The sequence below is a fragment of the Magallana gigas genome, chromosome 3 (assembly GCF_963853765.1).
Source record: "Magallana gigas chromosome 3, xbMagGiga1.1, whole genome shotgun sequence".
Taxonomy (NCBI): domain Eukaryota; kingdom Metazoa; phylum Mollusca; class Bivalvia; order Ostreida; family Ostreidae; genus Magallana; species Magallana gigas.
This window is the reverse complement of record NC_088855.1, coordinates 12,608,228-12,635,319: the sequence shown is the minus strand read 5'-3', so window position 1 is coordinate 12,635,319 and position 27,092 is coordinate 12,608,228. Positions and strand designations below refer to the sequence as shown.

General features: G+C 33.1%; 1 protein-coding gene across 2 annotated transcripts; it reads right to left on the bottom strand.

The window, feature by feature from the left end:
• Positions 1 to 1,465: 1,465 nt before the first annotated feature.
• On the bottom strand, positions 1,466 to 18,483 carry LOC105341552 (neprilysin-1). Of its 2 annotated transcripts, none has more exons than XM_011448131.4 (22): positions 18,140 to 18,483; positions 15,866 to 16,092; positions 15,737 to 15,769; positions 15,211 to 15,372; positions 14,849 to 14,932; positions 11,389 to 11,594; positions 11,059 to 11,238; positions 10,719 to 10,805; positions 10,351 to 10,490; positions 10,104 to 10,197; positions 9,714 to 9,842; positions 9,078 to 9,176; positions 8,436 to 8,513; positions 8,131 to 8,234; positions 7,622 to 7,680; positions 7,407 to 7,458; positions 7,151 to 7,218; positions 5,832 to 5,962; positions 4,008 to 4,073; positions 3,757 to 3,861; positions 2,850 to 2,926; positions 1,466 to 2,691 (listed from the first exon to the last, which is right to left on the bottom strand). In XM_011448131.4, exons 1-22 carry the CDS (start codon positions 18,211 to 18,213, stop codon positions 2,592 to 2,594), a joined length of 2,355 nt encoding a protein of 784 aa, XP_011446433.3. In that variant the 5' UTR covers positions 18,214 to 18,483; the 3' UTR covers positions 1,466 to 2,591. The 2 variants fall into 2 exon arrangements, with proteins under 2 accessions (XP_011446433.3, XP_011446434.3); XM_011448132.4 differs by lacking the exon at positions 18,140 to 18,483 and adding an exon at positions 17,449 to 17,598.
• Positions 18,484 to 27,092: the final 8,609 nt, after the last annotated feature.

Here is a 27,092-nt window from a genome sequence, read left to right as displayed (position 1 = left end):
TTGTAAGCTTAGATGTTGAATGACTGATGGGAGACGGAAAGGATCGCAAAATAACTTTACTGATGAGTTTCAAGCAAAACTTCCAGCTGATGTGACAGTTTGAAATAAATCCAAGATGGCGGCAATTTTAGGCAATCTAATTAGTGACATTATTTATTGAACGCCCCTCGTATTTTGCGTGAAATTAGGAGAGAAAATAGATACATTTACCATTGGGACTCATGCTGCGGAAAACTTACCAATTGGCCTTATTTTCTGAAAATTGAACTCAAAAAGTAAAAAGTTTAAATAAGCCAATTTTCGACGATGGGCGTTTTGACAACATTTGAAATAAGTGGAATAATTATATGAAACTCTAGCAAGAACTGCATAATACACATATATGATTTATCGAAGATTTTTTTTATAGACAAAGGCGATATTATGATTTAATACCATGAATTACTTGCATCGATGGAATTAATATACTTTACTTATATAATTTGCTGTTAAAGGATACGGTGGCACGTGATTCAGAAGCACACATGGCGTCACAAAAATGCATCAACTGTAGTGTTAGATGTCGCTTTGATTTTGGCCCGGTTGAATTTTTTTTACATAATTAAAACCTTCAGATTTCATTTTAGCTTCGAACAGCCTTTAAATAAATGCGAATTGGCAAGGGGATTCTGTCCTCAAGAGCATATGGGTGATGATACAATAAATCTCAAGATTAAGGGCGGTGAATACCCAAGCCTGCAGTTTCTGATTCCCATGGCTTATCGACTAAAGGGTGGCCAGAATTACACACCAAAACTCCTTTTTGCAGTGGAAGTATTGACACGACAATTAACTAAATGCAACGTTAAGAAAGTGCGTGCCCTTACCAATACACCTGTTTCCTGAAAAGACTGACTCGAAGCATCTGGACTTGAAACTTTAGAATAGATGATACTATTCCTATAATGATGGTAGATTGCAAGTGCAAAATACAATACAACAACATCGAAAATATAGGATGCGTCAGCCTGCTTGACTGTTCACTTTGCGTATAGGAGCGACACATATTTGAGGGGGAAATGCGACTAGTCTAAAAATTCCAATTAAGTAGATATACTGGACAAACTGGCTTGCTCAGGAGAAGAAAAATGACAGGTTCGCTTAAATCACACTGCTCTTCTCTGGAACGGTTGGTGATGTTAGTGACTCCCTTGAACCTACAAGGAAGACGCAATGGGCACAACCTCTTGCTGATGTAATGGTAGCGGAATAATACTGCTATAATGGGATGAAACTGGGACCCGTTAGATATGGTAAAGGTGTAATATATGTAGAGACAAATTTCCTGCTTCCTATTGTGAAAATGTAGTGCCGCCCGGTCTTTATAATTTTTTACTTCCATTGTCGTTATACATGCAAACTTTTATTTGTTTACCTCATAATTATTGCATGCCCTAATTTTTTTTAAAATGCCAATTCTGAGAGCGTAATTTGGTAAAAGATTTATTTTTCTAAGATAATTATGTTATTTGAAGATTATACTACATTAACATTGTACATTATAAAAGCAGATCAAACAGCTTAGTTATGATATCACAAATAAAATGAAAACTGCTTGGGGTTCTGTAGTTGCTGAATCATCATGATACAAGACTTCTTAAAAATAAAAATATAGCATAGACATAAGAAATGGAAATAAAGATTTAAATATCAAAACAAGTTTTTTTTTTCAAATTGCCGTTAAAATAGCAATTTAGAGATTAAACATCAACTAAATCAGGATAAATTACACATTATAAAAAAAACTTCACAATTAAATACAATTACATAATCCATTTTATAAAATTAACACAGTAACAATACCCGTTATTTACATGAAAATGTCTTCATTGTATTATAATAAGGGGGGTCTGATATTAGCAATGTACATGGGTATATCCCTTTAACTATTTTTAGAATCGGTAGGACAACAAAGTAGTGCATTTAAGCAAAATGGTCCCTATACTAGCAGAGTGTATATACATTTATTGGGACATATTAAATCAGAATGCTTGACACATGTCTGAAAAGAGGATTTGCAATTTCAAAAACGTGTCAAAATTGAATTATCATTTGAAGAAAAGAATTGATATTATTTGATGTACACCCTTTCCAAAACGGAGAAATTCCCTACTTTTACTTTCATTTTCAGAGTTTTTCAATACAGACGCATTTTGCCTGAAAACGAATCTGACTTCACACCACGAAATTTTAACAGGGAAGAGACAATTTGATGAGCTTTCATTCAAGAGGTCTCTCGTTGCTGAAAGAAAATTAGGGCCGGAGCTATGAACCATAACGTTAACATTACCGCCTATGGAAAATGCATTAGTGGATATGTATACCTCTACTGGATCAAAAGATATTATTAAGTTTTACAAGAAGGACCTTATATTGTCATTAGAAAAACCAAGACATGCGTGTATAATTACACTAAACAATGATACGTATTATACATGTATATATTGGCATTCAATGCCGTGATTTACATAATGAAAAAAAATCACATATAAACAATTACAAAAACATGTATTCTGGAATTCATTGCAAATACTGCACAGGAAGCCCTCGTTTTACCATACAATGCATTTGTTTCTTGGATTCATATAACTTCCCACCGCACAGTTAAACGCTTTGCTGAAGTCTTCGTTGTTTTGTAGAGGTCCGATAACTCTGTATAAATGATTGTAACTCAATTAAAAGAATATTCTTGTTAATTTTAAAAAAAAATCAGGATTTTCTTTGTATATGATTACAAAATTAAAGCCAATGAATACTTTATATGTATAATTTTGACACAATTTTCTGTAAATTGTCCAAAAAGTTTTTACCGGGATTTAAAATTCCCGTGAGGGTCTGTGAGGATTCTACGAGCTGCCTCGTCAGGTCGCACCAAACCACACCACACCTACAGAAAATTACAATTATATTTATTTTACGTTTATTTAATATTTGATTAAAGCACATCTAAAGGTAAGGGACAATGTAGTTCCTATACCTGATGATACTATTAAATTATGACCACTCGCCAAATGAACCTAACCTAGTGCATAGGCCAAGAGAATGACATTTTACGGCATTGATTCTCAAACTACATGTACATGTATCATTGCTTGGTACAAATGTTCATATGGAGGGAATATAACTAATTTTTCATACACAGGACGGACATTGGTATGGTAGTTGTGAAGAAGGAAATTCAATTTATGGTCGCCATACTATGTATTTAAGCACGTGTGCAAATTAATGATAACTATATATCAAATAGAAAGTTTCAACTTTTCTTATAATTGCATGAAATTCATTTATAGGCAATAAAGAAAGAAGTCAGCATATCATATTACAGAAAACAAGGATTTCACATGGTGCAGTGAAAGAAATTTAATTTCTTTTTGATTATATACTACATCATTTGATACTTGAACACCCATGGTTCATCAGCTTATGCAAATGTGTTTAAAACATATTTCGTGTTATGTATGTATGCATATTTTGTTATGCATAGATTATTTGTTATAGTTAACCATTATGACGATGTATAGTAACAGTACTACATAACAGGTATTTTCAAACACAATTCATCATAACATACCACTTTCCTTCTTCATTTTAACCCTAATTTCGTAACAAAATCTATTTAGGTGTTTATATATAAAAAAAACATTTTTTGTTGGAAAATGTTAAGACTTTTAGAATTTTTACTACTCTAAAAATATTTCTATCAACAAATATACACACATGTGCAGCGTTTAGGTAGAATAGCTGTTTGGGGGTGTAGTCAAGACCAGGTAAGAATGGCTCAGGTTTCCCCTTTCTCGAAGACTGTAACCATTTTTCGTAAGCCTAAATTGAATTGAAATTGATGTCATTAAATGTTTAGCATAACTTCTTTGATATTGTAAAACAAGCATTTAGAGAGAGTTTATAGAACTAACATTTGCCAAATAATTTCATGTATTTTAGGTAGAAAATAATACATCGAATCTTACCAGCCAGCTCTCCTTTAGTCCACCATTATCTGCGATATTCTCACCTAACGTCAGTTTGCCATTCAGCTGTATACAGAAACATCACTTATTTGTTAATATTTTATGGATACAAATATTGTCATACTCTATTATCACCACATTGATTTATAAATATTTCATATTTTAAGTAAAATTGATACTTGTATTTAAAACATACGAATTTACATGACCTAAATGATACCTAACAAAGCGAATATCAAAATCGCTATGATATCTTGATTGCTTTAATGTTCAGCAACGACTTGGTTTTCAATGAAATATAGATGTTTTTTAACCTGTGAACGATTTGCTTTATCACAAAGCGTAGCGCATTTAGCGTAAAATAAAAAATGAAACAAAAGCAAAATTCGAAAGTTATAAATAAACAGCATGAAAGTACTTCAAAAGAAGATTTTTTGTAAATATATTTATAGCAGTACATGTATGTCACAAATAAAAATGATTTTATGCAATACCTTTTTCCCTGCCTCTTCCACTGTAAAATTACTTTACCTTTTTCCCTGCCTCCTCCACTGTATCACTACTTTACCTTTTTCTCTGTCTCTTCCACTGTATAACTACTTTACCTTTTTCCCTGCCTCCTCCACTGTATAACTACTTTACCTTTTTCCCTGCCTCTTCCACTGTATAACTACTTTACCTTTTTCTCTGTCTCTTCCACTGTATAACTACTTTACCTTTTTCCCTGCCTCCTCCACTGTATAACTACTTTACTTTTTTCCCTGCCTCTTTCACTGTATAACTACTTTATCTTTTTCCCTGCCTCTTCCACTGTATAACTACTTTACCTTTTTCCTGTCTCTTCCACTGTATAACTACTTTACTTTTTTCCCTGCCTCTTTCACTGTATAACTACTTTATCTTTTTCCCTGCCTCTTCCACTGTATAACTACTTTACCTTTTTCCCTGCCTCTTCCACTGTATAACTATTTTACCTTTTTTCCCTGCCTCTTCCACTGTATAACTACTTTACCTTTTTCCTGTCTCTTCCACTGTATAACTACTTTACCTTTTCCCCTGCCTCTTCCACTGTATAACTACTTTACCTTTTTCCCTGCCTCTTCCACTGTATAACTACTTTACCTTTTTCTCTGTCTCTTCCACTGTATAACTACTTTACCTTTTTCCTGTCTCTTCTACTGTATAACTACTTTACTTTTTTCCCTGCCTCTTTCACTGTATAACTACTTTATCTTTTTTCCTGCCTCTTTCACTGTATAACTACTATACCTTTTTCCCTGCCTCTTCCACTGTATAACTATTTTACCTTTTTTCCCTGCCTCTTCCACTGTATAACTACTTTACCTTTTTCCCGTCTCTTCCACTGTATAACTACTTTACTTTTTTCCCTGCCTCTTTCACTGTATAACTACTTTATCTTTTTTCCTGCCTCTTTCACTGTATAACTACTTTATCTTTTTCCCTGCCTCTTCCACTGTATAACTATTTTACCTTTTTTCCCTGCCTCTTCCACTGTATAACTACTTTACCTTTTTCCCTGCCTCTTCCACTGTATAACTACTTTACCCTTTTCCCTGCCTCTTCCACTGTATAACTATTTTACCTTTTTTCCCTGCCTCTTCCACTGTATAACTACTATTAATACCTTTTTCCCTGCCTCTTCCACTGTATAACTACTATACCTTTTTCCCTGCCTCTTCCACTGTATAACTACTTTACCCTGCCTCTTCCACTGTATAACTATTTTACCTTTTTTCCCTGCCTCTTCCACTGTATAACTACTATACCTTTTTCCCTGCCTCTTCCACTGTATAACTACTTTACCTTTTTCCCTGCCTCTTCCACTGTATAACTACTGTACTGGTTGGTCATACAGTCCGCCCTCTCCTTAAAGTTTGTGACGGATGCATTGGTCCACCATTGCTGAAGATTTCCAGTTCCATCATACTGGCGCCCTGTAAACGTTGATATTTCATTGCATAACTCTGGTAAATGCATTAAAAAAATAAAGCCTGTCATAATTGTTCACCACACGGCCATACCAATGTATAGTAACGCTGCCAGTCATTGCAAACTTAAACCGCGACTTGCAACCCTACATCACTGATGAATTCGCGGAAAGCAAGTACTTTATGTACATGTAGAAATATATTGCTGTTTACCGCTCAACCCTTGAAATTATTTTCTATAGATGTATTACTTTAGAAATGCAAGCTATCCTTACTATTAGTCCATTTTTTGTTTCAAATTGAACATAATAAATTTAGGTTAGATAGATATAAATTAATCATTTGAGATTTTCAGTAACTTTTGATACATTATTTGTCTAACCTATCGTTAAACCCGGCAACGATAATTCGTAGATAGTAGTCAAAGTAGGCGGTATATGATAGATGGATGGTGATGTAATTGCGGTTTTAAATGGAAATTTTGTGGGAATACGGTATCAATTTGGAGTGTAGGTATTTTTTTCACTTAACAGTTGTTATTCTTGGGTTTATTTTTTTAGGGAGTAGGAGGGGGTGGGGGTATTTTTTGACTTTGATATGACATATAAATAAAAAAGGATTACCTTACCTTAAAAGTAGTACATGCATATTACTTGGGCGAAATTAAAAATTAATATAATTGAAAAGCGAAATTGATTTTTGAGTTAGTTAAGCATTTGATTTCAATTCAGTCAATTTTGTGTATGTAGTAGAAGTTGTGACCCAAATATCATGCAAGGATTCAATTTATTTCATGCGCACCTGTTCTAAATTGTTATCTCGCAAAAAGGTACTGCATGCAGGCTACTGGGAAATGAAAACATACCGGTATAAATCCAGTCAAATCTTTTTATAATGCTCTATCATTAAATTGTGTCCTTCTGGGTCAATTAAATCATATATACTCTATACAGGGTTATTTTTGCCTTGTATTTTTTTTTGCCCTTCTACACATGCAAACAGTTTTTGAATTCGCCCACAATTGTTTTTAAAGAGGGATATACATATAACTTGAGGCATTGGAATTCGCCAAGTTTTTAATTCACCTGTCGACAACGAGAGCGAAAGGAGCCGAAAATAAAACGGTGGTCAGTATTTTCCTGCATACAGCACTGTGTTAACTTATGTTTTACTACTGTGTCCAAAGAGGCTTACCACTGTCATCAAAACCGTGCGTAATCTCATGACCTATGACGTAGCCAATTCCACCATAATTAAGGTACCTTAAAGAAAAGACATATTCTTTCAAATCAATAATAAGAATATATTTTGAATTTATTTTGTCATAAACAATTGATGTTTATGGTTAAATTTAAAAAAAAAAAATCCAAAATTTTTCAAAATAGGAAGCATTATATCATATTATGAATGCGTTGCTGAATTATAAAAAACAAACAGGCATTCTACTTACTGAGGATATCCGTTTTTGTAAAATGGTGGCTGAAGTATTCCAGCTGGAAACACTGAAAAAAACAACAAGAAAAGTTACATTATAGAGTGTATGAAAGAAGAAACTGTTCATGACTGATTTTTTTTTACTGTTAGATATTGTACAAAGAATTTGCTAAACATCTAAGCGATGTACTTTAAAGGAGATAACAAATAAGACATGGAACTGTGGCTTACTTATCTGATTCCTGGCAGGGTTGTAGTAGGCGTTGACCGTGGCCGGGGGCGTCTCCCATCTATGGTCACAAAATCACAAAATTAATGTGTGGGACAATCTATACTCCTAGTTTTCAACCTTTACAGTACATGTACCTGCTTATTTTGGTTATATATAATATATCTGCCATATATGGCCAGTTTTGTACATTACTTTGATCATCACATGCGCAACTGCTACTGTATCTGTCTATGATCTAGAAAGTCAATCTTATAAATTCATTTAAATTTCATTTATTAAAAAACCATGATCTGATTGTTTCTGTCTTTAATATAGAATTGACCTTCTTAGTATGATATCTGATTTAGGTGACCTTTTTGTTTCTGTCTTTGAAATAGGAATGACCTCTTGTAAATGCATAATTATGAACTGGATATAATCTTCCCGTTTCCAACAGTGGATTAAACTGAAATTTTTATCAAGTAAACTTTCATCCGGATACTTTTTCTGTGACCTCGACTTAACCTACTTGTTTCTGTCCACCGGTTTTGGCAGCTCTTGGAGGTTCTCCTTCGTTTGAAGTTTGGAGTACACAAAGACGTTGTCAAAATAATTTGTCTCACCAAACTCATACTGGAAATACAGTATCAGAATATCAGAGGAAGAATATGTTTATTAAAAATCTTATTTAACGAAAAGCATTTTTTCCCCAAACATCAATAAAACGCTATCGAAAAAACAAACAAAGCGGTTTCACAATTAGCTATAATGCAATAATTTTATTATTAATAACTTATTTTGAAACCTTATTTCATAATTATATTATTTACTTACATCCTTATACCTCTCGTTCAGAAACGTGTCATTTTTAACTGTTGACGGGTACCCGATTCTTGACTGCACTTGGTCTGCCTGAAAAGTATGCAGAAATACGCATTCATATGTAATTCTCTTCGATAAAATTATAATCATAAGTTTAAACATTACGTTAAATCTTGAATATACATGTATATGTATTTAATAATTTTAAAGCAATATGTGCTGTATTTTGCTGCAAAAACCTGCTGTTATGATAAGTTTGCATGTAACTTTTATGATAAATAAGATTTGAAAAAAATCATTAATTTTTGTTAGAAGAAAGATTTCTCTTTGAAAAAATATATAGCAGATCAAGTTGTATACAAGACGACAATAATTCAATTTTGCTTCAAGTTTTGCTTCTAAACAACTTTTCCCACAAAAATATTTCTGTTAAATTCTTTAGGAAATAACAATTTCGTAAAAATAAAATTCAACAAGAATGCAGCTCACATTGCTCTCAGCAATCAGTAAAGTTATCAGATTACATATATTTACATGTCCTGGTACCGTCCTTCTGTTTTGCATATTTAGTTTTACATAGTCACATATTTGTTGCATTATTTGACCCACATGAAAACATGTCTAGCTATAGCTTGTCAACATGACACTGAGTACCTTCTGTATAGCCCTGGCTATGGTTTCCTTGTCCATCCATTGATTCTTCCTTAATAAATCTTTCATCGCTGACCGCAAATTTTCTATCATTTCATCTGCCTGTATTCAGGAAAGAAATTTTAGATATGACCCTAAATTAGTTTGTTATTTATAAGGAAAATGTCGCCAGGAAACCGTCATAAACAGCTTAGGCTAATTGTTAAAAGAATTGTTTCAAAAATACATCATAAAAACCAAGTCTTACACAGAAAAACTTTTTGTGATAAATCAACATTAATTTTCTTGGAAGAGACCTCAGAAACAGAATTCGTTAAAAAATATTGTTAGCTCACGATCAAATATTACTATAATAGGGAGATAAATAGTTTAATTTTCAGTCAACGAAGCTTATTTTTTTAAACTTATATTTGTAATTGCTATGATTATCTTTATCGAAATTGTTTAAAAAATACAATTATATATCTTTATTGACAGAAAAAAAATAGAAACCTATTTGGTAATTAACGTGATACTGGTTGTGATATTTTCAAATTTCACAATAAAAAATATGAAACTCCGCATAATTATGCTTTATGGCCATTGTTATGACAGACTAAACTATTAGATGAAGAACAATGTAGTAACGCGAGATTCTACCTTGTATTTTGCCTGGCTGTCAAAAGTCTCCTCCAGGAAGGGTTTCCCCACGGCCAGTCCTACCTTACTGTTAACTTCGCCCACACAGGTCTTCCAGCGAGGGGGTTGTACTGCAGATCCAATCAGTGCCTATACATAGAAAACACTGGTATGTACAGTGTAATCAACGAGAGAGAGAGAGAGAGAGAGAGAGAGAGAGAGAGAGAGAGAGAGAGAGAGAGATATCCTTGTTATAATAAATATGAATTACTTTTCAATTCATATTTTTTCTCGGAACGCGTACTTTTAACAAAATTTTAGAAAGGGATATTTCCTATAACATTCTAGTATCTGACTACTAAAACTCGAACTTTTTCTTTCATCAAGATTGCATTACTTGTATTCTGTTACCTCTCTGTATGTTCCGTATGCATCTCTCACACTTGAAGGTAAAGCTCCACTTATCGATTTCATAGTTCTCCAAATGACGTAGTTTTGTATAATTCTGATATTGAAAAAAAAACACGAAAGCTTAAAACAAAGTGAATTGATACATTTATATTAGTTCAAAACTCTCAGTTCATATAATATTTCAAAATAAATTAATTGGTTTAAACATAATTACAATTCATAATTTTTTAAACTTTCTTTTGTATACCTTTTATTCTCTGTGTTTAGTTTGTTAACAATTTTTTCCATATAATCCGGGTTTCTGTTAATCACAGGTGTCGAACTATTCACGCTGATGTTGAGATCATCACGGCTTAGGGTGGCTTGAAAATAAGCTAGCCATTGAAACTGTAGATGAAACATAATAGGACACGTGTAGTACAAAAACATATTTAACATGTTACTCTTTTTTTTTTGGAAAATCTTGAACATACAATTATTGCACAGTGTATGTCATTGCTGTTACTGTCCAAACTCGCACTGAAAGATGACTATGACAGTATAACTACTGACCTTAATGGTCTTTTGATTAATTCTAATTTTATAGTGCTATTTAATTTGCTTTTTTTTAGTTACATTGGGGTACTTGGTCTGGAGCTCTCCTATCGTCATTTTGTGATACAACTTCTCATCGTCACGTCTCTCGTCGGATGGCATGGTGGACTGCAACACGATCACAAAACATAAAGAAACATGAATTATAAATCAGTTTTTGGAAACGCTGTTATGACTAGAATAAACATGATGTATGAATTATGTTTTTTTTTACATTATCACAATGAACGTTTTAGTTTATATTACGATTTAACCTTACAATATCTAATTGCAGCACCAAAAAAGGAATTTTATCTCATTCGTTAAAAAAATTCTACTTCAAATGCAACATAATTAAACAATGAATAGAATGGAATATTACGTTTGCAATTTCGATTTCATAATCTACAACATCTTTCATATCTTCGGATGCTGTTGATTCCTCGGCTCCGAAAATGACCGCCATTTCCTGAGCGTATTTTTGATATGCCAGTAACTTCCGGTCATTCCTACCCCTCAGGAAGTACTCCCTGTCTGGTAATCCAAGCTGAGGCTGGTCGATCTAATTTTCAAAAATATACTTTAGTTATATGGATCTGCAACAATCGGTGATTGGCATGAATATACTTTATTTAAAAAAAAACCCGGAAGAAGTAAAGCTTAAATTCCATTAATACGGTAAAACAAAGTTAACGTAAATACTATTTCTTACATAGAGAATATTTCTTGTCGGATTCTTTGAATCATCATACACGTACATGTCCATCAGAGGTGGACTATTGGTGTAAAGCCTAACTTTTTCCAAAAGTCCAATTAGATTGAACGTGTCTTCTTTCCAGGCCGCGCTCAATACGGGCCAACCACCGAGTTCCTTTATCAATCTTTTTGCTGAAGTGAAGTTGTCTTTTTCTATAGCATCTGCAAGACAAGTCATCAAATTGAAAAAAAAATAACTTGATTTCGATTTAGACTCGGTCTAACCTACATTTGGACTGGCGACATCACCGAATCACTTAACCCGTGATTTGTTCTTCATAATTCATATCTTGTCGCGATTATAATCGTAATATTTGCGTGAACCTACCGGTTTCAAAACTTTCAACCTAGTCATCCTCCTAACGAATTATCTAAATTACATGCGCTTCTTATCCTTATTATGATTCTCCCATAATATAAACAGCTGGTATATTTATTTTGACTCTGCGTTTATTCTAAAAATTTGCTAATCCCTGGGAAGTTTAAGGCTGGTACCGGTGTGTTTTTGAACACGTTGATGTAAAGACTACCTTTTTGTATTTAAAGGTGCAAAAAATAACATTCGTTTGATGCTAAATATATTGGAGTCGTTGAGAATAAATGGCTTATTAATCACATCTGAAGAACGGGAAAGGCTTCGTCGAAAAACCAGTTTTATCCCGACCTTAATATGCATGGTTTGTGTCGAATCGTTTGTTCTTCACAAATGTGACAAGCACGACTACATGCGAGATAACGAGATTTATAAATATACCTGTATGTAAAAAATAACAACAAGAGGCCCGGGGGCCACATCGCTCACCTGAGCAACAATTGCCTGAACTCTGATCAAATTAGCATTAAAGTATCAAAATCAAAATATCATGACAACTAAGTACAGTAGATCTTGCTAAAAAAAATTGAAAATCTGCCAAGTTTTATCCACATCTTTTTTTGGTAAATACCAAGCCCCTTTTGTTGTTATACCTCTAAGAAGATTTTTCTCTAATCCTATATACCCCCACCCCATTTTGTGGCCCCACCTTTCTCTAGGAAATCATGGTTTCATCAAACTTAAATTTGCATAACCCGAGTTTTCATACCATACCCCGGGGACCATAATTTGAACAAACTTGAATCTTTTCTATCTGAGGATACTTCCACTGATATTTGAGCTTTCCTTGCCTAATAGTTTTGAGAAAAAGAATTTTAAAGATATTTTCTATATATTCCTATGTAAAATTCCATTCCCCCATTGTGGCCCCGCCATATCCCCAGGGACTATGATTTGAACAAACTTGAATCTACACTTGAATCTACACTACCTCAGAATGCTTTCATTTTAATTTGAGCTTTTCTGGCCTAATAGTTTTTGAGAAGATTTTTAAAGATTTCCTCTATATATTCCTATGTAAAACTTTTCCCTATTGTGGCCCCACCCTACCCCCGGGTCCATGATTTGAACAAACTTGAATCAACAATACCTGAGGATGCCTCCACACAGGTTAAAGCTTTTCTGGCCAAATAGTTTTTGAGAAGAAGATTTTTGAAAAATACTAATAAATTTTCAATAATTCTCAATTATTTCCCCTTTAAAGAGGGCGTTGCCCTTCATTTGAACAAACTTGAATCCCCTTCACCAAGTGATGCTTTGTGCCAAATTTGGTTGAAATCTGCAGTGTGGTTCTGGAGAAGAAGAAGAAAATGTGAAAAGTTTACAACGACAACGCTGCCAATGACAACGCCAACGCCGACGACAGACAACGGACAAATTTTGATCAGAAAAGCTCACTTGAGCTTTCAGCTCAGGTGAGCTAAAAAGGTATTTGACGGAAGGGTGGAAACCTAGATATTAAGTTTAATAGGAAAGTTACATATCTAAATTATCATATAAGCATAATTATGTATTCATTTCGTTCCCTCCTTAAAAAGTTCTGTTATCAAACATTTTATAAATACATGAAGTAAATGATATACAAATGATTAAAAAAGGAAAACATTTTATTCAAAAGAAAAGTTATAAACACAGGAATATTTTATTTTCACAATTGTGTTTATGGTCATCCAGAGTTAAAAATAATATATCAAATACTATGCACTCGGTCAGGAAACCTGCTAACTAAATCACCACTCTTCTACATACAAACAATTCAGGTTTCAATTATACGCCTTGCCGTTTCGTTATCCTCTAATTCTCGCACTGATTGTTTTATTTCCTGGGACTGATTGTTTTTCCATCACTTTCCACAACTGTTGTGTAAAAATACCACGTTGTAATACACAGGTGGTGTAAACAAATTGATCTCATTACACTGAATCAACAGACTTCTCGGGGCACCTGAGGAGCAGATCTTTTTGAGTTCATTTAGCCTCAACGGTGTCAGATTACTCAGATAGCAGTTAAAGATAGTTGTCAATGCCGAAAAATTAAAAAAAACCTGTAAAGTTATAAAAGACGGTACCAGTTGGTATAAATCAAACAGGCGTCAAAAACGATATAATTTTTATACGACAAGTCAAATTTGAGCCATTATTCATTGTCAAGTACACGGATGGATTTTAAACTTTTGAACCCTTGGTGATTTTTTATCTTGTACAAGTAGTTCCCACCTTTTAGATATTCTAAAGGGATTGGAGTTTTAGTTTGAAGAAAACTGATTGTTAGGAAAATCTTGGTACATTATTTATCTGCAATAACGCAAAATATTAACTTGCATACGGTATACATTAAATATCACAGTTGTTTATACATGTTTTAAGCAATAAAATACTTTATGTGGTGATTCATGCGGGATATGAAATGTGATTTTTCTGCAATGATTGCTACCTTCATAGACCGCATGAATCATCAAAGAACGCATTTTATTGTTTATATTTACATCTTTCTTTTAACAAATAAATAAATTGATTGTAAAAAGCAAGTGAAATTAACTAAATTACCGTTAATGAACATTAATGCGTTAAAAAAAAACACAACCAAAATTGTTTCCTATGGGAATGTGAGCCTGACATCAACATAATTATTTCATGCAGTCCAGGATTTTTCTTAGGTTGCTAAAAGCGCGTCTAGATTTCAGTCCTGTCAATTTCTACATAGCTATGAATTACAATGAATGCTCATAAGAAATAGAGGGAACCACACTTGGTGGATGTAAATATATACTGTAAAATGGCTGTTGACGAGTGTCAATAATTAATAAATTGTTTTCTAAACATAAATTCACCATCACGAGTACACTGTAAGTATATTTGTTGATTAACTTTCCGAGAGAAACACATTTTTTTTTTTACAAATACCGCTAAAGATTTTAACGATTTAAAGAAATATCGGAATTTCCTCAATCAAAAGGGATCTAAAAATATAAATTAAAGTTATGCAAATCGAAGACATGTTATTATTAATCTTTAACACTGGTCCCTGTATAAGACATCCATACCTAGATCAACGCACGACCGGTACAACCTCTTGGCTTTCCTCACAGCTTCAATGTCAGTGTCTTCTATCTCCTTCTCCAATAAATCTGTCATTTTCCATTAGATTATTTAATTACATCAACATAACATTAATTTAATAACATTACTGTTTTTTACGTTACATGTGCAAAGTGCAAACGCCTCTAGTATATTAGCCTTCAATTATCATTGTCAGACAAGCGGAAGAAATTATAAAAACCTCAAATTAAAATAAGGCATGCATTTTTTAATCAATCACTATTTAGTAGATAAAATAAACCTTTTTATATAATGTATATAAAGAGATAAACATTGTCCTGTTGAGTTGGAGCACACAGGTACCTACATTTAAGGATGATATCCACGGAATCATCCACCTGGTAGAATACACCTGTGATGGACTTGTCTTCCGGTATCACTTGCCTCTTTCGCCACATTCCACACGCAAACTGGAAGAAATTGTTACACGGGTCTGCTTTGGGGTCTATAGAATTGAGTAAACTGGAGGCTGAAAGGAAAGGCAATTTTTTTTAATTACTAGTATGTATTTATTTTTGTATTATTTATTCATTCTTTTTTATATTCATTCATATACATGTAATAGTTTATACATGTATATTACTTGCAAAATGCACAGTGTGCATTATAACTGTTTGGGCAGTAAACTTACAAATTGTAAAACAAAGAAATCATACCGAGACACAATTTGTTAACTAACAGGCTCGTAGTTAGTAATATCTAAGCATTACATAATGAGAACGAGACTTGACTAGACTAACTAGCTACATGTAGATAAACCAACAACTGTACTTGTGAAGACATAGGAACGTTTAACTATTGTTTTCATAAGACAATATATAGCATAAACTAACCTGCTCGAACACACTCAGGAGAGTTACAGACTTCTAAAAAAAGAGACAGAAACACAATCCATAAAAAAAGAATACAATGCAATTGTAGGAAAACGCGGAAAATATTATATCTGACAGACTTTCTCGTACCCCGGGTGGAAGTGATGATGTTGGGGTCGGTTGTCGTGGAGGGTAAGGCGTGGGGTGTCTGCATGTTGGCCCCCGCCTCTGCTTTTTGAGAAGAATCATTGTCGTTTTCTTCATTTCTAATGACGACAACCGCCAACGCCACAGAGACGGCTATAATGGCGGCCAGAGCCAATATCAGTACACAGTAAATCCCGTTCGACCTGGACTCCTTCCTCGAGTCTTTGATACTGAAACAAAACATACAACTTAGGAACAACCTGTTGTCAGGATAAGTATCAGCCTGTTGTCAGGATAGGTAACAGCCTGTTTCAGGATAAGAAACAACCTGTTGTCAGGATAAGTAACTGCCTGTTGTCAGGATAGGTAACAACCTGTTTCAGGATAAGAAACAACCTGTTGTCAGGATAAGTAACAGCCTGTTGTCAGGATAAGTAACAGCCTGTTGTCAGGATAAGTGGAGCGAGTATCAAGATAATGTGTACTCAAATGATTTGAGAGTCAAATGATGGTGAACTGTATTTAAAAGCATTTTAAAATTAGTGATATCATTTGACAAGTAAATTCATGTACATGTACACTATGCACTTGTACATGTACCAGAAATCATACACACTTTTACAAGCACAATAATTATTATTTTAACAGAGGCACAATACTGCAGTGTTATACAAATAATGTCCTTTATGACTTTGTTTACATATTGTTTTCGCTTTAGTAAAAGGATTGTACGGTCGCTTAAAAGATCAAATCTAGTTTCTTTTTTAGAGTTTTAAATTGGCTCCTAGCTGATGTAACACTTAAGGATTCATTTTGTTCATTGTATGTTTGTCGCTCAAATTGGTTTACAAGTAATTGGTTCCCTGTGTATGGATTTGTTCACATGTTATTTAGTGTTCAGTTGCTACTACCCATGCAGATCTTTTTTTCTGATACATTGCGCCAAACTTTTTTCATTTTATTTTTTCTAAGTACAAAATGCTTTAAACGGACTATTTTGTGTACAAAACGATGCCGCAAATCTAAACGATTAAGTAACGCGACCAAAATGTAGAAACGGCTGAGGAATATACCAAGAAAACGGGGTTAAGGACATCGGGATCAACGGTACCATTTCTCAGTGGCGTAGTATAAAGGGAATGCGGCATTCTGTCTTGTTATAAAGCACGTGTTTCAAAGGGTATCCAAAGAAAGAGTAAACATTGACATAGACTAGGTGACAAAATACCCACTGCTCCTCCGCATGTCTGAACGAGGATCTGAGCATTTGTCAGAGATAAAAAAAAAAACCATCTCTCTTTTTTAAGTCATAAATTCTTACAGATCCTAAGTAAAATATATTGCAAGTGCATTGAATTTCCTTCCTCTACCAGCTTATTAGGAAAAAAGGATCGTCAATTCTTTTCCCTCTTAATCACCAGTCTTACATTTTCAAAAACAACACAATAGCATTAAACGTCAAGTTTTAAACATTATAGAATGATGTGCACTTCATTCGACATTACGGACAAGCTAATTAATAGAAAAAATATGAATTAAGCAAAGTTAATCAATTAATAAAAAAAAAGTTTCTAATGAAATATTACCTGGAGTATTCTGCGTTTCGTTTGTCCATCTTTGGTCATTATGGTTCGGATTGAGACAGGGAATGCGCTGTATAATTACAGTGTTTATTTACGATTAGTTAATCTCCGGTTCAAAAGATAACGGTTTTATACGCGGAATGTATGGCGACGAGATGACCGTTCCTTCGTCCGAACATCGCAGGCCCACACTTGTGGTTTTATAACCAAAGATTAAAAACTCCGCCAAAAGAACGAAAAACAATAAAAAGAACTCAATTGTGAAGAGGAAGATGGACGAGGATTTTTGCAGTACATTCCATTTGAAGATTTATCGAGGACGTTAATCATGAAAGAAAATAATCATGTTTTTTTTCTAAGATGATCTTAATTGTCTTTTAAATGGCATACATAATTAATTTTTTGATAAATTAATTACTTAAAAAACTAGTACTGTCACTTTTTGCAAAATGGTAACTTTCAATTCTTAATCACGTGTAAATGATTTCAAGGATGAAGTAAAAAAAAATTAAGAAATCAATCATCGGTAGATTTGACTAGCATTGGTAATGAATTCACATATTAAGCAAACCCTGTAGCCGTATGAATTTACAGTGATATGATGATGAATAAATTGTCAACAAACGTTATAAACAAGGTCGCCTTTTAAATCAAAAATACTTGCTATATGAATAAACTTATAGAAAACTCTTACCCAACATGAACATCATTTTCCGAAATGGTCAGCGTCGAAGCCGTCAGATTCTGTTTGCTGGTAGACATAGCCATTTAGGTCTGTTTGCGGACAGTGCTGGGCATCGACACGCGATCGATTCAAGGTCTAGGGGAGGGAGAAAGAATGTGACAGGGACGCGTTAAAACGGACAGTGAAGACTAAAGAGTGTGTCACATCAACCGTGCGACTCACTACAGTGTCTTTGACCTGCAGTCCCTAACTGTCTTGCTACCACTGCGCAATCAGTGGGTACAAACATGCATCCAGATCTCACTCTCGTAAACAAGTGTAGCGTATTCCGCAATCAGGCGTATCTTTTTAACAAAGGTCTAGTATTCCTGCGATCTTTATACTTATACGCTGGGAGGAAAGATCCGGTCGATGTTAGATAGATGGATTTTGTTTTTTTGCCGAGGTTGTATACATTATAATGAGATGCATTGAAATATCTATTCGTAGGCATAATAACTCGAATGCACTTTAAGCAAATTTGGTCACAATAATTTGAAGTCTGAATCCGGAAGGCATGCTTATATTTCTCGTATGATTAATTTATGATTATCAATCTTATATTGATGGTAATGTTTTTGATCTGTCGAAGTTTTTTATTACTTATTTTACGTCAGTGTTGATCGAATAGTTGCAGTTATGAGTGTGAGTAAAAAATCTGCAATACTACAAGAATTTAAGGTGGTATTAAATACCCGTCGATATTTATGTCGGTGAAAGTGTATAATAATCTAAGTACTTTCACCGGTTTAGAAATATTGAAACTTCACAATTTTTAAAAAAAAATAATTTTCAAATTTTTTTTGAAAAAAGAAAAATTATGAATTAATGAACCAGCGGTTTTCTATCGTTCTAACCCAATGCGCTACGTTTACAAGTTTGGGAAAGAAGATATTTATAAAAATTTTACTTGATTTAATTTTTCATTTCTATTGAAAGTAAGTCTTACATGTAGTAAGGAGGTGTCCCATACTACCTTACATTTTTTTTTTAATTTCCCCAAACTTCTACTTTTACATCAGTTTGGTACATGTATGTATCAGCACTGAAGGTCAGAATCCAACTGACGACAATTTACAGTTCAAAATCATACATACATGTAGTTCATGATATCACTTAATGAAGGATTAACATAAAATGTAAAGAAACAGATTAACAAACATCTCTTTGAGTAATTCATGACATTCTAGTATATGTACATAAAAGTTTTAAATGCAATAAGATGGAAAGATGTAGTGTCAATAAATATAAACAGATGTCAATAAAAAGATTATATAATTAGATGTTCATCTGTGACTGTGCCTCAGGTGGGATTAAGACAGTGTGGAATTTAGTAAATTTACGCAATAATTACGAATACAGTTCAAATGTCTTAATTTCACAATGTGAAACACCCTTCCAAAAATTTAATTAACAATTTCAAGTTAATCCATGGGTACGTGAAAATTAGGTATAGTACTTGTTTTTCGTGTTATAACTTTATTGATATAAATCTAAAGGTAGGATTTCATTTGTATTTGCGTCGTAGAAATTGCCAGAGGGTTATAAAATAAACAGCCCTATTGTCGCACAAAATGCACAAAACAAACTCTTTCAATTTGATTTCAAAGGGGTAGGTGACACCTACGAGTATGTATAGAATGACATGTTTTTAAAAACGTCTGGTGAATTAAATCTAGATCTGTTCTAGCTCTTACAATTAAGTCCAATGGATATAAGAAGGTTATACATTTTTTGTTTTACATAATGCTGTTTAAAAGTTTCGAAATGTGACGAATTCTTAATAAACGTCACTGTCTCCAAGTCGTATCGACCAAACTTATAACAATAAGGTGAAAAAGTATAATATAGTGTTACAGTTGATGAAAGCAATGTTACGTGTATAATTATGTAATTATCATTAGATATGCAAACACGTGTAAAAGTAGGGTGCAACATCTTTTTATCAAAATTTGAAGATAAAATCAGACAATGGTATAAAAACTCAAACATGGATTCTTTACGAACCACTTTATATTTGATGATCGAGGCTCTTTCAAGCTAGATCTCTAGAAAGGCGTCATTCTGAATGAATATAAAGTGTCTTGCAGGTAGGCCGTTAAAAGGCCTCATTTTAATGCAATGATACAGTGCGAGGTATAACTTTCAGCTCCCGTAATTACCTCTCTGGTAAACAAATTGGCTAAATAAATAAAGATTCTACTATTCAAGTCTAAAATATCACGTGTTTCAACACTTTTTGAAACAAGAATTTTGGATCAAAGTAACAATAGTTATATGTTTGCCAGTTTTGCTGTACCCCTAGTCAGCAGAAATTTGTGCTACCTAGTTTAAAAAGTATTTAATATACACTACCTAGCGAACGTAAAATCAAGATTGCAGGTTCTCTGAGATCTTGGTTAATATTTACATCGGTTTGGAGATTTTACACTAAACTAAACCCCTCCTGCGATAAAATAATGACACGCTAAATATTAAATACACATTCGGTGCAATGTATTAGAATTACATGGGCGTTAAGCATATGTAAGATTTTAAAAACAGTCTTAACAAAAACAATATAATGTTTATCTTTCGGGGTCCTACAATGCGAGGAGTGAAACTTAGAAAGGAATCCCGGAACCTTTAAATTACCATTATACAAGTGTCTTTTACTAATTAACAATTTTTAATTGCCAATGAGTCCATAATTAATCAGTCATAGACTCATTGGCAATTAAAAATTGTTAATTAGTAAAAGACACAAGTATAACCTTATAAACCGTTTTCTACTCGCTAAAGTATCCTTTCTGCAAATATTTGATAAATGCATCACGATATATTTAGTTTGTTGTAACTACATGTATATACATGTATTATTGCATGGATGTGGATGCTACGGTCTATTAGTATTTTCTCAATATTCAGGACACACCGATCATTTATACGAACCTACTTAGAATGCCTCCAACATATTTTCAATTGATGCATTGCCTTATGTACATGTACTGTAGCTTGCCATATGTTGAGCTTCATGTTTTATTAAAACAGAATTTTCGGAAAATCCTCGCACTTAGTAGTAGTTGAGATGGATGGGGACAATTTTTCAGAGAGAAAATGGTATGTATTTGATAACACGCATGACAAACAGTTTTCTGTGGAGGATTTTAAATACCTTTGACGTTAAGAAATCCCGCACCGTTAAAACTTCTCATTTTCCACTGTGCAAATTTACATGTACATCAAACTGAATATAAATCGAAAGAATATTCTGGCTATCGATGTCGGTAAGATATTGGTGATTGCTCTCCTCGGCGAAATATTGAATGCTGTCCCGTTTGCCGTGATTAACGACTCTTAATTTTGTTTCCTGTGTATACTAGTATATATGCAATAGAGTAATTTAAAAAAAAAAGATATATCATCATGTTTTATAGATAGTGGATCCAAACAATTCATTACAGAGAGAAAGAGAGAAAAGAGAGAGGGAGAGAGAGAACGATTTTTTTAACATTGATAAGCAGTGCGGTTTTTTATGAGGCCAACTGATACCATTAAGAATTAGTAATCCTACACAACATTTATCTGTCAAGTACGAAATAATTACAATTTGATTATGATTACAAGGGGGAAGTGCATGCGATAGATAACTGGTCGTCTCGAGACGGGGTTCACGGCTTGTTAAACCTTCCGTAAACAATTAATCAAATTACTCATGTTAATCATATTACCTTTGTCAAAAAAATAACACATCGTGGAATTTTAGCGCGATAATCATTTAGAGTTTGCGGAAATCTTTCTGCAACGACAAAATTAAACTAAAAGATTTGTATCTAAAATGATTATAATACTAGGCATCCCTAACACGGCAATAATAAGGAAATTCGTCAAGAGAAATTAAGGATGATTTCGTAAAATGATTCACATGTCTGCTTATAAAATTGGCTGTTAAAAATTCACATTCCTTCCAAATAATTTAATTTCGTTTATTTTCATTTCAGCGTGTTATGTATTTCCTTTTTAAAAATATTTTAATTTCGTAAAATAGATATAAACCTGTATATCTACAGTGACCAATACACTCATTCTGTTTATTTGGCGCCATAAAGGATAAATGAAGGGCTACATGTATAACATTTTTTTTTAAATCTATTCAATATTTTTAATTTGTTCTCAGCTATCAGTTTATAACCATCATTTTTATACAAAACACTGTTGTAAAACCAGTTTAAACAAATTTTAATTGCACAATGTTATTAATAAATAAATATATTATTATTTTGTTGAATGGTACAGACGTTTGTACGATGCATTCACATGAAGTGTGACAAAAGAAACATTCCGTATAATTAACATCGTCGGAAACCCACGGCCAGTCTCGCATACGCTTACTGAGCAAGCGTATGCGAGACTGGCCGTGGGTTTCCGATGATGTATAATTAATTGAATTGATAAAAATGTTATAATAATTTAAAGTATATAAGTGCCAAATGCTAACAATACCGACGATATTCATAGTAGTGTTATCAAAACAAAAACAATTAACATCAGTCAACTTCAACTTTCTTTATTGCGTAAGACATACATCTTATTGCATATGAAATTTTTATAAATAATATGTGCAGCACATTGCATGGATTTACTAACAAATGGTAATAGCAATGAATATGTAATACAGTGATGATAACATTGGAGAATGTCAATTCAACACATCAATTTAATTACAATTTTTTAAAAAAATAGTATATTAGCCAACATGTAGTTTGAAGGCATGATGCAAGAATTTTCCTAAGTTACAGAGTTCTTTAACATTGTTTACACATAATAGCTGTATAAATTTATACATTGATGGTTTTTTCCAATAGTAATTTTTTATATATTTGGCTCTTAATTGCTGGTATCGTGGACATATTAAGACAAAGTGATATTCATCTTCAATGTCGGATTTACAAAATTCACATATTCTGTTATTTCGCACAATATTTCTGTGGCGTCCACTTTCTATGGATAAATTATGTGAAGACATTCTGATTTTACTGAGTTGTTTTTTGTAAATACAAGGAATGGGTTTCACCAAATAATATTGCAGTGAAAAATGGTCAATAATATTTTTATATAACATACATCTAGATGAACTATTCATATCTGCAAAAAGAGTTTGTACAAAAGTATCAATTATTCTTTGCTTAATAATTAGAAAATGGCTTTTATAACATACCGGTATTTTGTGTTGGTCAGCCCAGATGTAGCCTAAATCAATTTCAAACAATTTGTCTTTGATATTTGACACCCAGTTTGATACATTTTTCAATTTGTGTTCACACTCTTCTAACATTTTATCATAACATGACCTCAAAATGCAATTTTTACTTTGTAATAATTTAAACCAAAACTTAAAAATCCGAAAATAGCGTACAATCTTCAAAGGCAACCTGCCAGTTTCAAAATACACCATAGACGTATTTGTATTTTTTCTAACACACAGAACATTTTTTATGAATTCTAAATGTATTTTCTCAATGTCACCTGCACTGTGGTTTCCCCAGACTTCACATCCGTAATTCAATATACTACTTACATAAGTGTCAAAAAGAGAGAACATAGTTTCCACATTTAAATTCAATTGCCTAACCTTAGATCTTAGACAGAACATTGCTTTTCTACCTTGACTGGCTAATTGTTTTTGTGTTACATTAAAATTCCCATTATAGTTCAATAAAACACCAAGGTACATAAATTTATCTACAACTTCTATATGGTTAGTATGTATATGCCATTTTTCGTTTTCATTGATTTTACCTCCATTTCTAAATACTACAACTTTTGTTTTATCTGTATTAATGGCCAAGTCCCATTTTAAAGTGTAATCATATGACGTGTTCAACATTAGTTGAAGTTCATATACAGATTCTGCAAAACACACCATGTCATCAGCATACATTAACGTAAAAAGATTTAACTCTTGTACTTGCAAAGGGACATTACCATTCTTAATGAACTCCATTTCTAAATTATTAACATAAAATGAGAAAAGAATGGGGGACAATACCTCCCCTTGAAGAAGACCAAGTGAGTTTTCAAAAACATCAGATAACATTCTTGGTGTCTTAATACATGATTTCATATTTTCATACATAGAACGTATAACATTTAATAACTTTCCTCTGATACCATACATATCAAGTTTTTGCCAAAGTTTAAGACGCTCTACAGTATCAAATGCTTTTTTGAAGTCGATAAAACAGCAATATAATCTTTTTTTATTTCGTAGAGACATATTAATGATTGAAGACAAACAAAAAATAGCCTCTGCAGTTCCTATGTTGGGTTGAAACCCGAATTGAGCGTCTGTAATAACATTGTATTCATTAGCCCAATTTATAAGCCTGTTATTTAAAATTGAAGTAAAAAGTTTACAAAAACAGCTTATTAGGCTTATACCCCTATAATTATTTGGATCTGTCGAGTCACCTTTCTTAAAAACTGGAACAATTACTGATTTTGCCCACATTTTAGGAAAAATACCAGATTGTAAAATTCTATTTAATAAATTGTGTACAATATGGAGGAGGTTGTGTTTAAATTCAATGAAATATTCATTAATTAGCAAGTCTGTTCCATGGCTTTTGTCTCTTTTAAGGTTTGATATTGCCGTCTCTATTTCCTTCTGTTATTTCCTGGTCAAGTTCATCAAACACAGCCGAATTATCACTCCTTACGTTTTCCGTTGCCGTCGTCATCACGTTTCGATTTAACGATAACTCTTTAAAATGGTTAAAAAATGTACTTGAGTCGACATCCGATTTATGAGATTTCTTATTTTGGAAATATTTATAAAATAACTTGGGATTTTGTCTACGAATTTGATTAAGCATGTTTCCCTCGGCACGCATGTACTGTCGCTTCAGTTTAGAAGCAAGGGTTTTATATTCTTTCTTTGACTGCATCAGATTGCTGTGATTACCGCTCCCTTTATCCCGGTTGAACAAGTTAAGATAATATCTGTATTTGTTGTATTTTTCTTTTAACTGTGGAGTAACCCATGGTTTATGTCGAATGTGTGGTTCTTCTTTAATTTTCCACCTCATTAGTTTTTTTTGTGTTGGATAATAAAAATATGAACTAAAATATTCAATTATATGATGTGCATAATGTTTGGCTTTTAAAAGCGAGATACAAATGGCAAGGGTAAAATGTATTAAATCGTATCTGTAACAAGCAAAAGCGCAACAATGCAATTTTAATGTCAAGGAATTTCTAGATTGATGTTTCGTAGATCTACATATATGTACTGGAGAAGCATGCGCAGTTCGCTTGATTTGACAATTTGAGGTACACTGTCCTGATTATCTAGTTAATATGTAATTAACATTTATATATTGTTAAATAGTCGTTTGTTGTTCAGCAAAATACTGTTGCGTCAAGTTTTGGAATAAAACAATCAAATAAATGATGAACTGTCCAGCAGTGAGAGACCCGTTACAACCCGTTCTCCCGTCCAAAGGCTTTCTTATAAAGGAATGTATGTAGGACACAATGCCAGTACATGTATATGTAAATGAAAATGAAATTCTGATGAGGATTATTCATTGTGGGGACGTAATCTACATGTAAATCGGAAACCGCACTTTTCTGTCCAAGCACACAGCAAGCACTATCTACATTCTTTGTTAAAACTCGGAGTATAATATCTGGTAGTTAAATTGTAAATAGATGACCGTGATTTGAGTTATACCCTAACGATTATCCCTTAACAAAAAGTCTAAGATGATACTTAATATGACCATCGAATAAATGAAAGATAGACTGATATAAACACATACTTCGATACAATTCCTGCCATTTGCAATGGTCTGAAACTTTGATGAATAGTAATTTACTAGTGATAATTTTCAGGATACCTTTGTGTAATATCTTTAATGATTTTTGTGAACATATCGTTCCTTTGAGTTATTCTAATTTATTGAGAGGAAAGTCGTATTTCCTACTAGTCACACGAGGCATTACATATTCTTTATACATGTATAAGTTATATTGTGAGTTTAACTATGACATTATGTTTTGTGCTATTTTAATGCCCTGTTATCTTCAATACTTCGGAGTAGGTATCTCTGCAAACCATGTCGACAGCTTGTTAAGTAGCATCTCGGCAATTTTGATAATACTTTCCAAGAAAGATTCTGGACTTGAATATACATGTACAAGGAATTACGAAGAAATTTAACAGCAATGAGCTTAATACGAATACAATTTTACCGCACATTGCCATCTAACCCTGGTATACATGTACATGTACACTGTGCAATGGCCAATGGTAGGATTGTTACTTCAAACTGTCTCATTCATTTCCTATCTGTCTGGCATTTATCCATACTTGATAAGCCTTCAGTGTTCCTTACTCATTTGAACGCTATCACGTTGTTTGTGTAACATTGTAAATAGGGGTGAAATTGTACCATACAAGAAGAAACAAACAAACATGTTTGTAGACATATTGATGAAACACACTTCAATTGTTACAAACAAGTAGGCAATGCCCATTTGAGAACAATATCTTTTCTATGCAAGGACACTATTTCCACTTACCCTTACATGACCTCTTCAGTCGGATATACTTTTTTTTTGCCGACACATTTCAGACACTGCATGTTATGATAATACTTAGTCTAAGATTTAGGATCACAGTGTTGATAACTGTATATTTTAACATTTTCCAGTGTCTTTGCCTGTGATAACACTACATATCGATTTTGTACTATATAACTCATAACTTCAAATTGGGGCACCAGCGGGATTTTCTTGTTTATATTTAAATATTTAATCATACAATTATGGCTTAAAATTATATAAATATAAGTAATAAGAAATCATTCTTTGAATATTATGAGGTGATAATTTCGGTCAGGGCGTGATCAAATCTATCATAAAGCACTTCGGGCTTTAT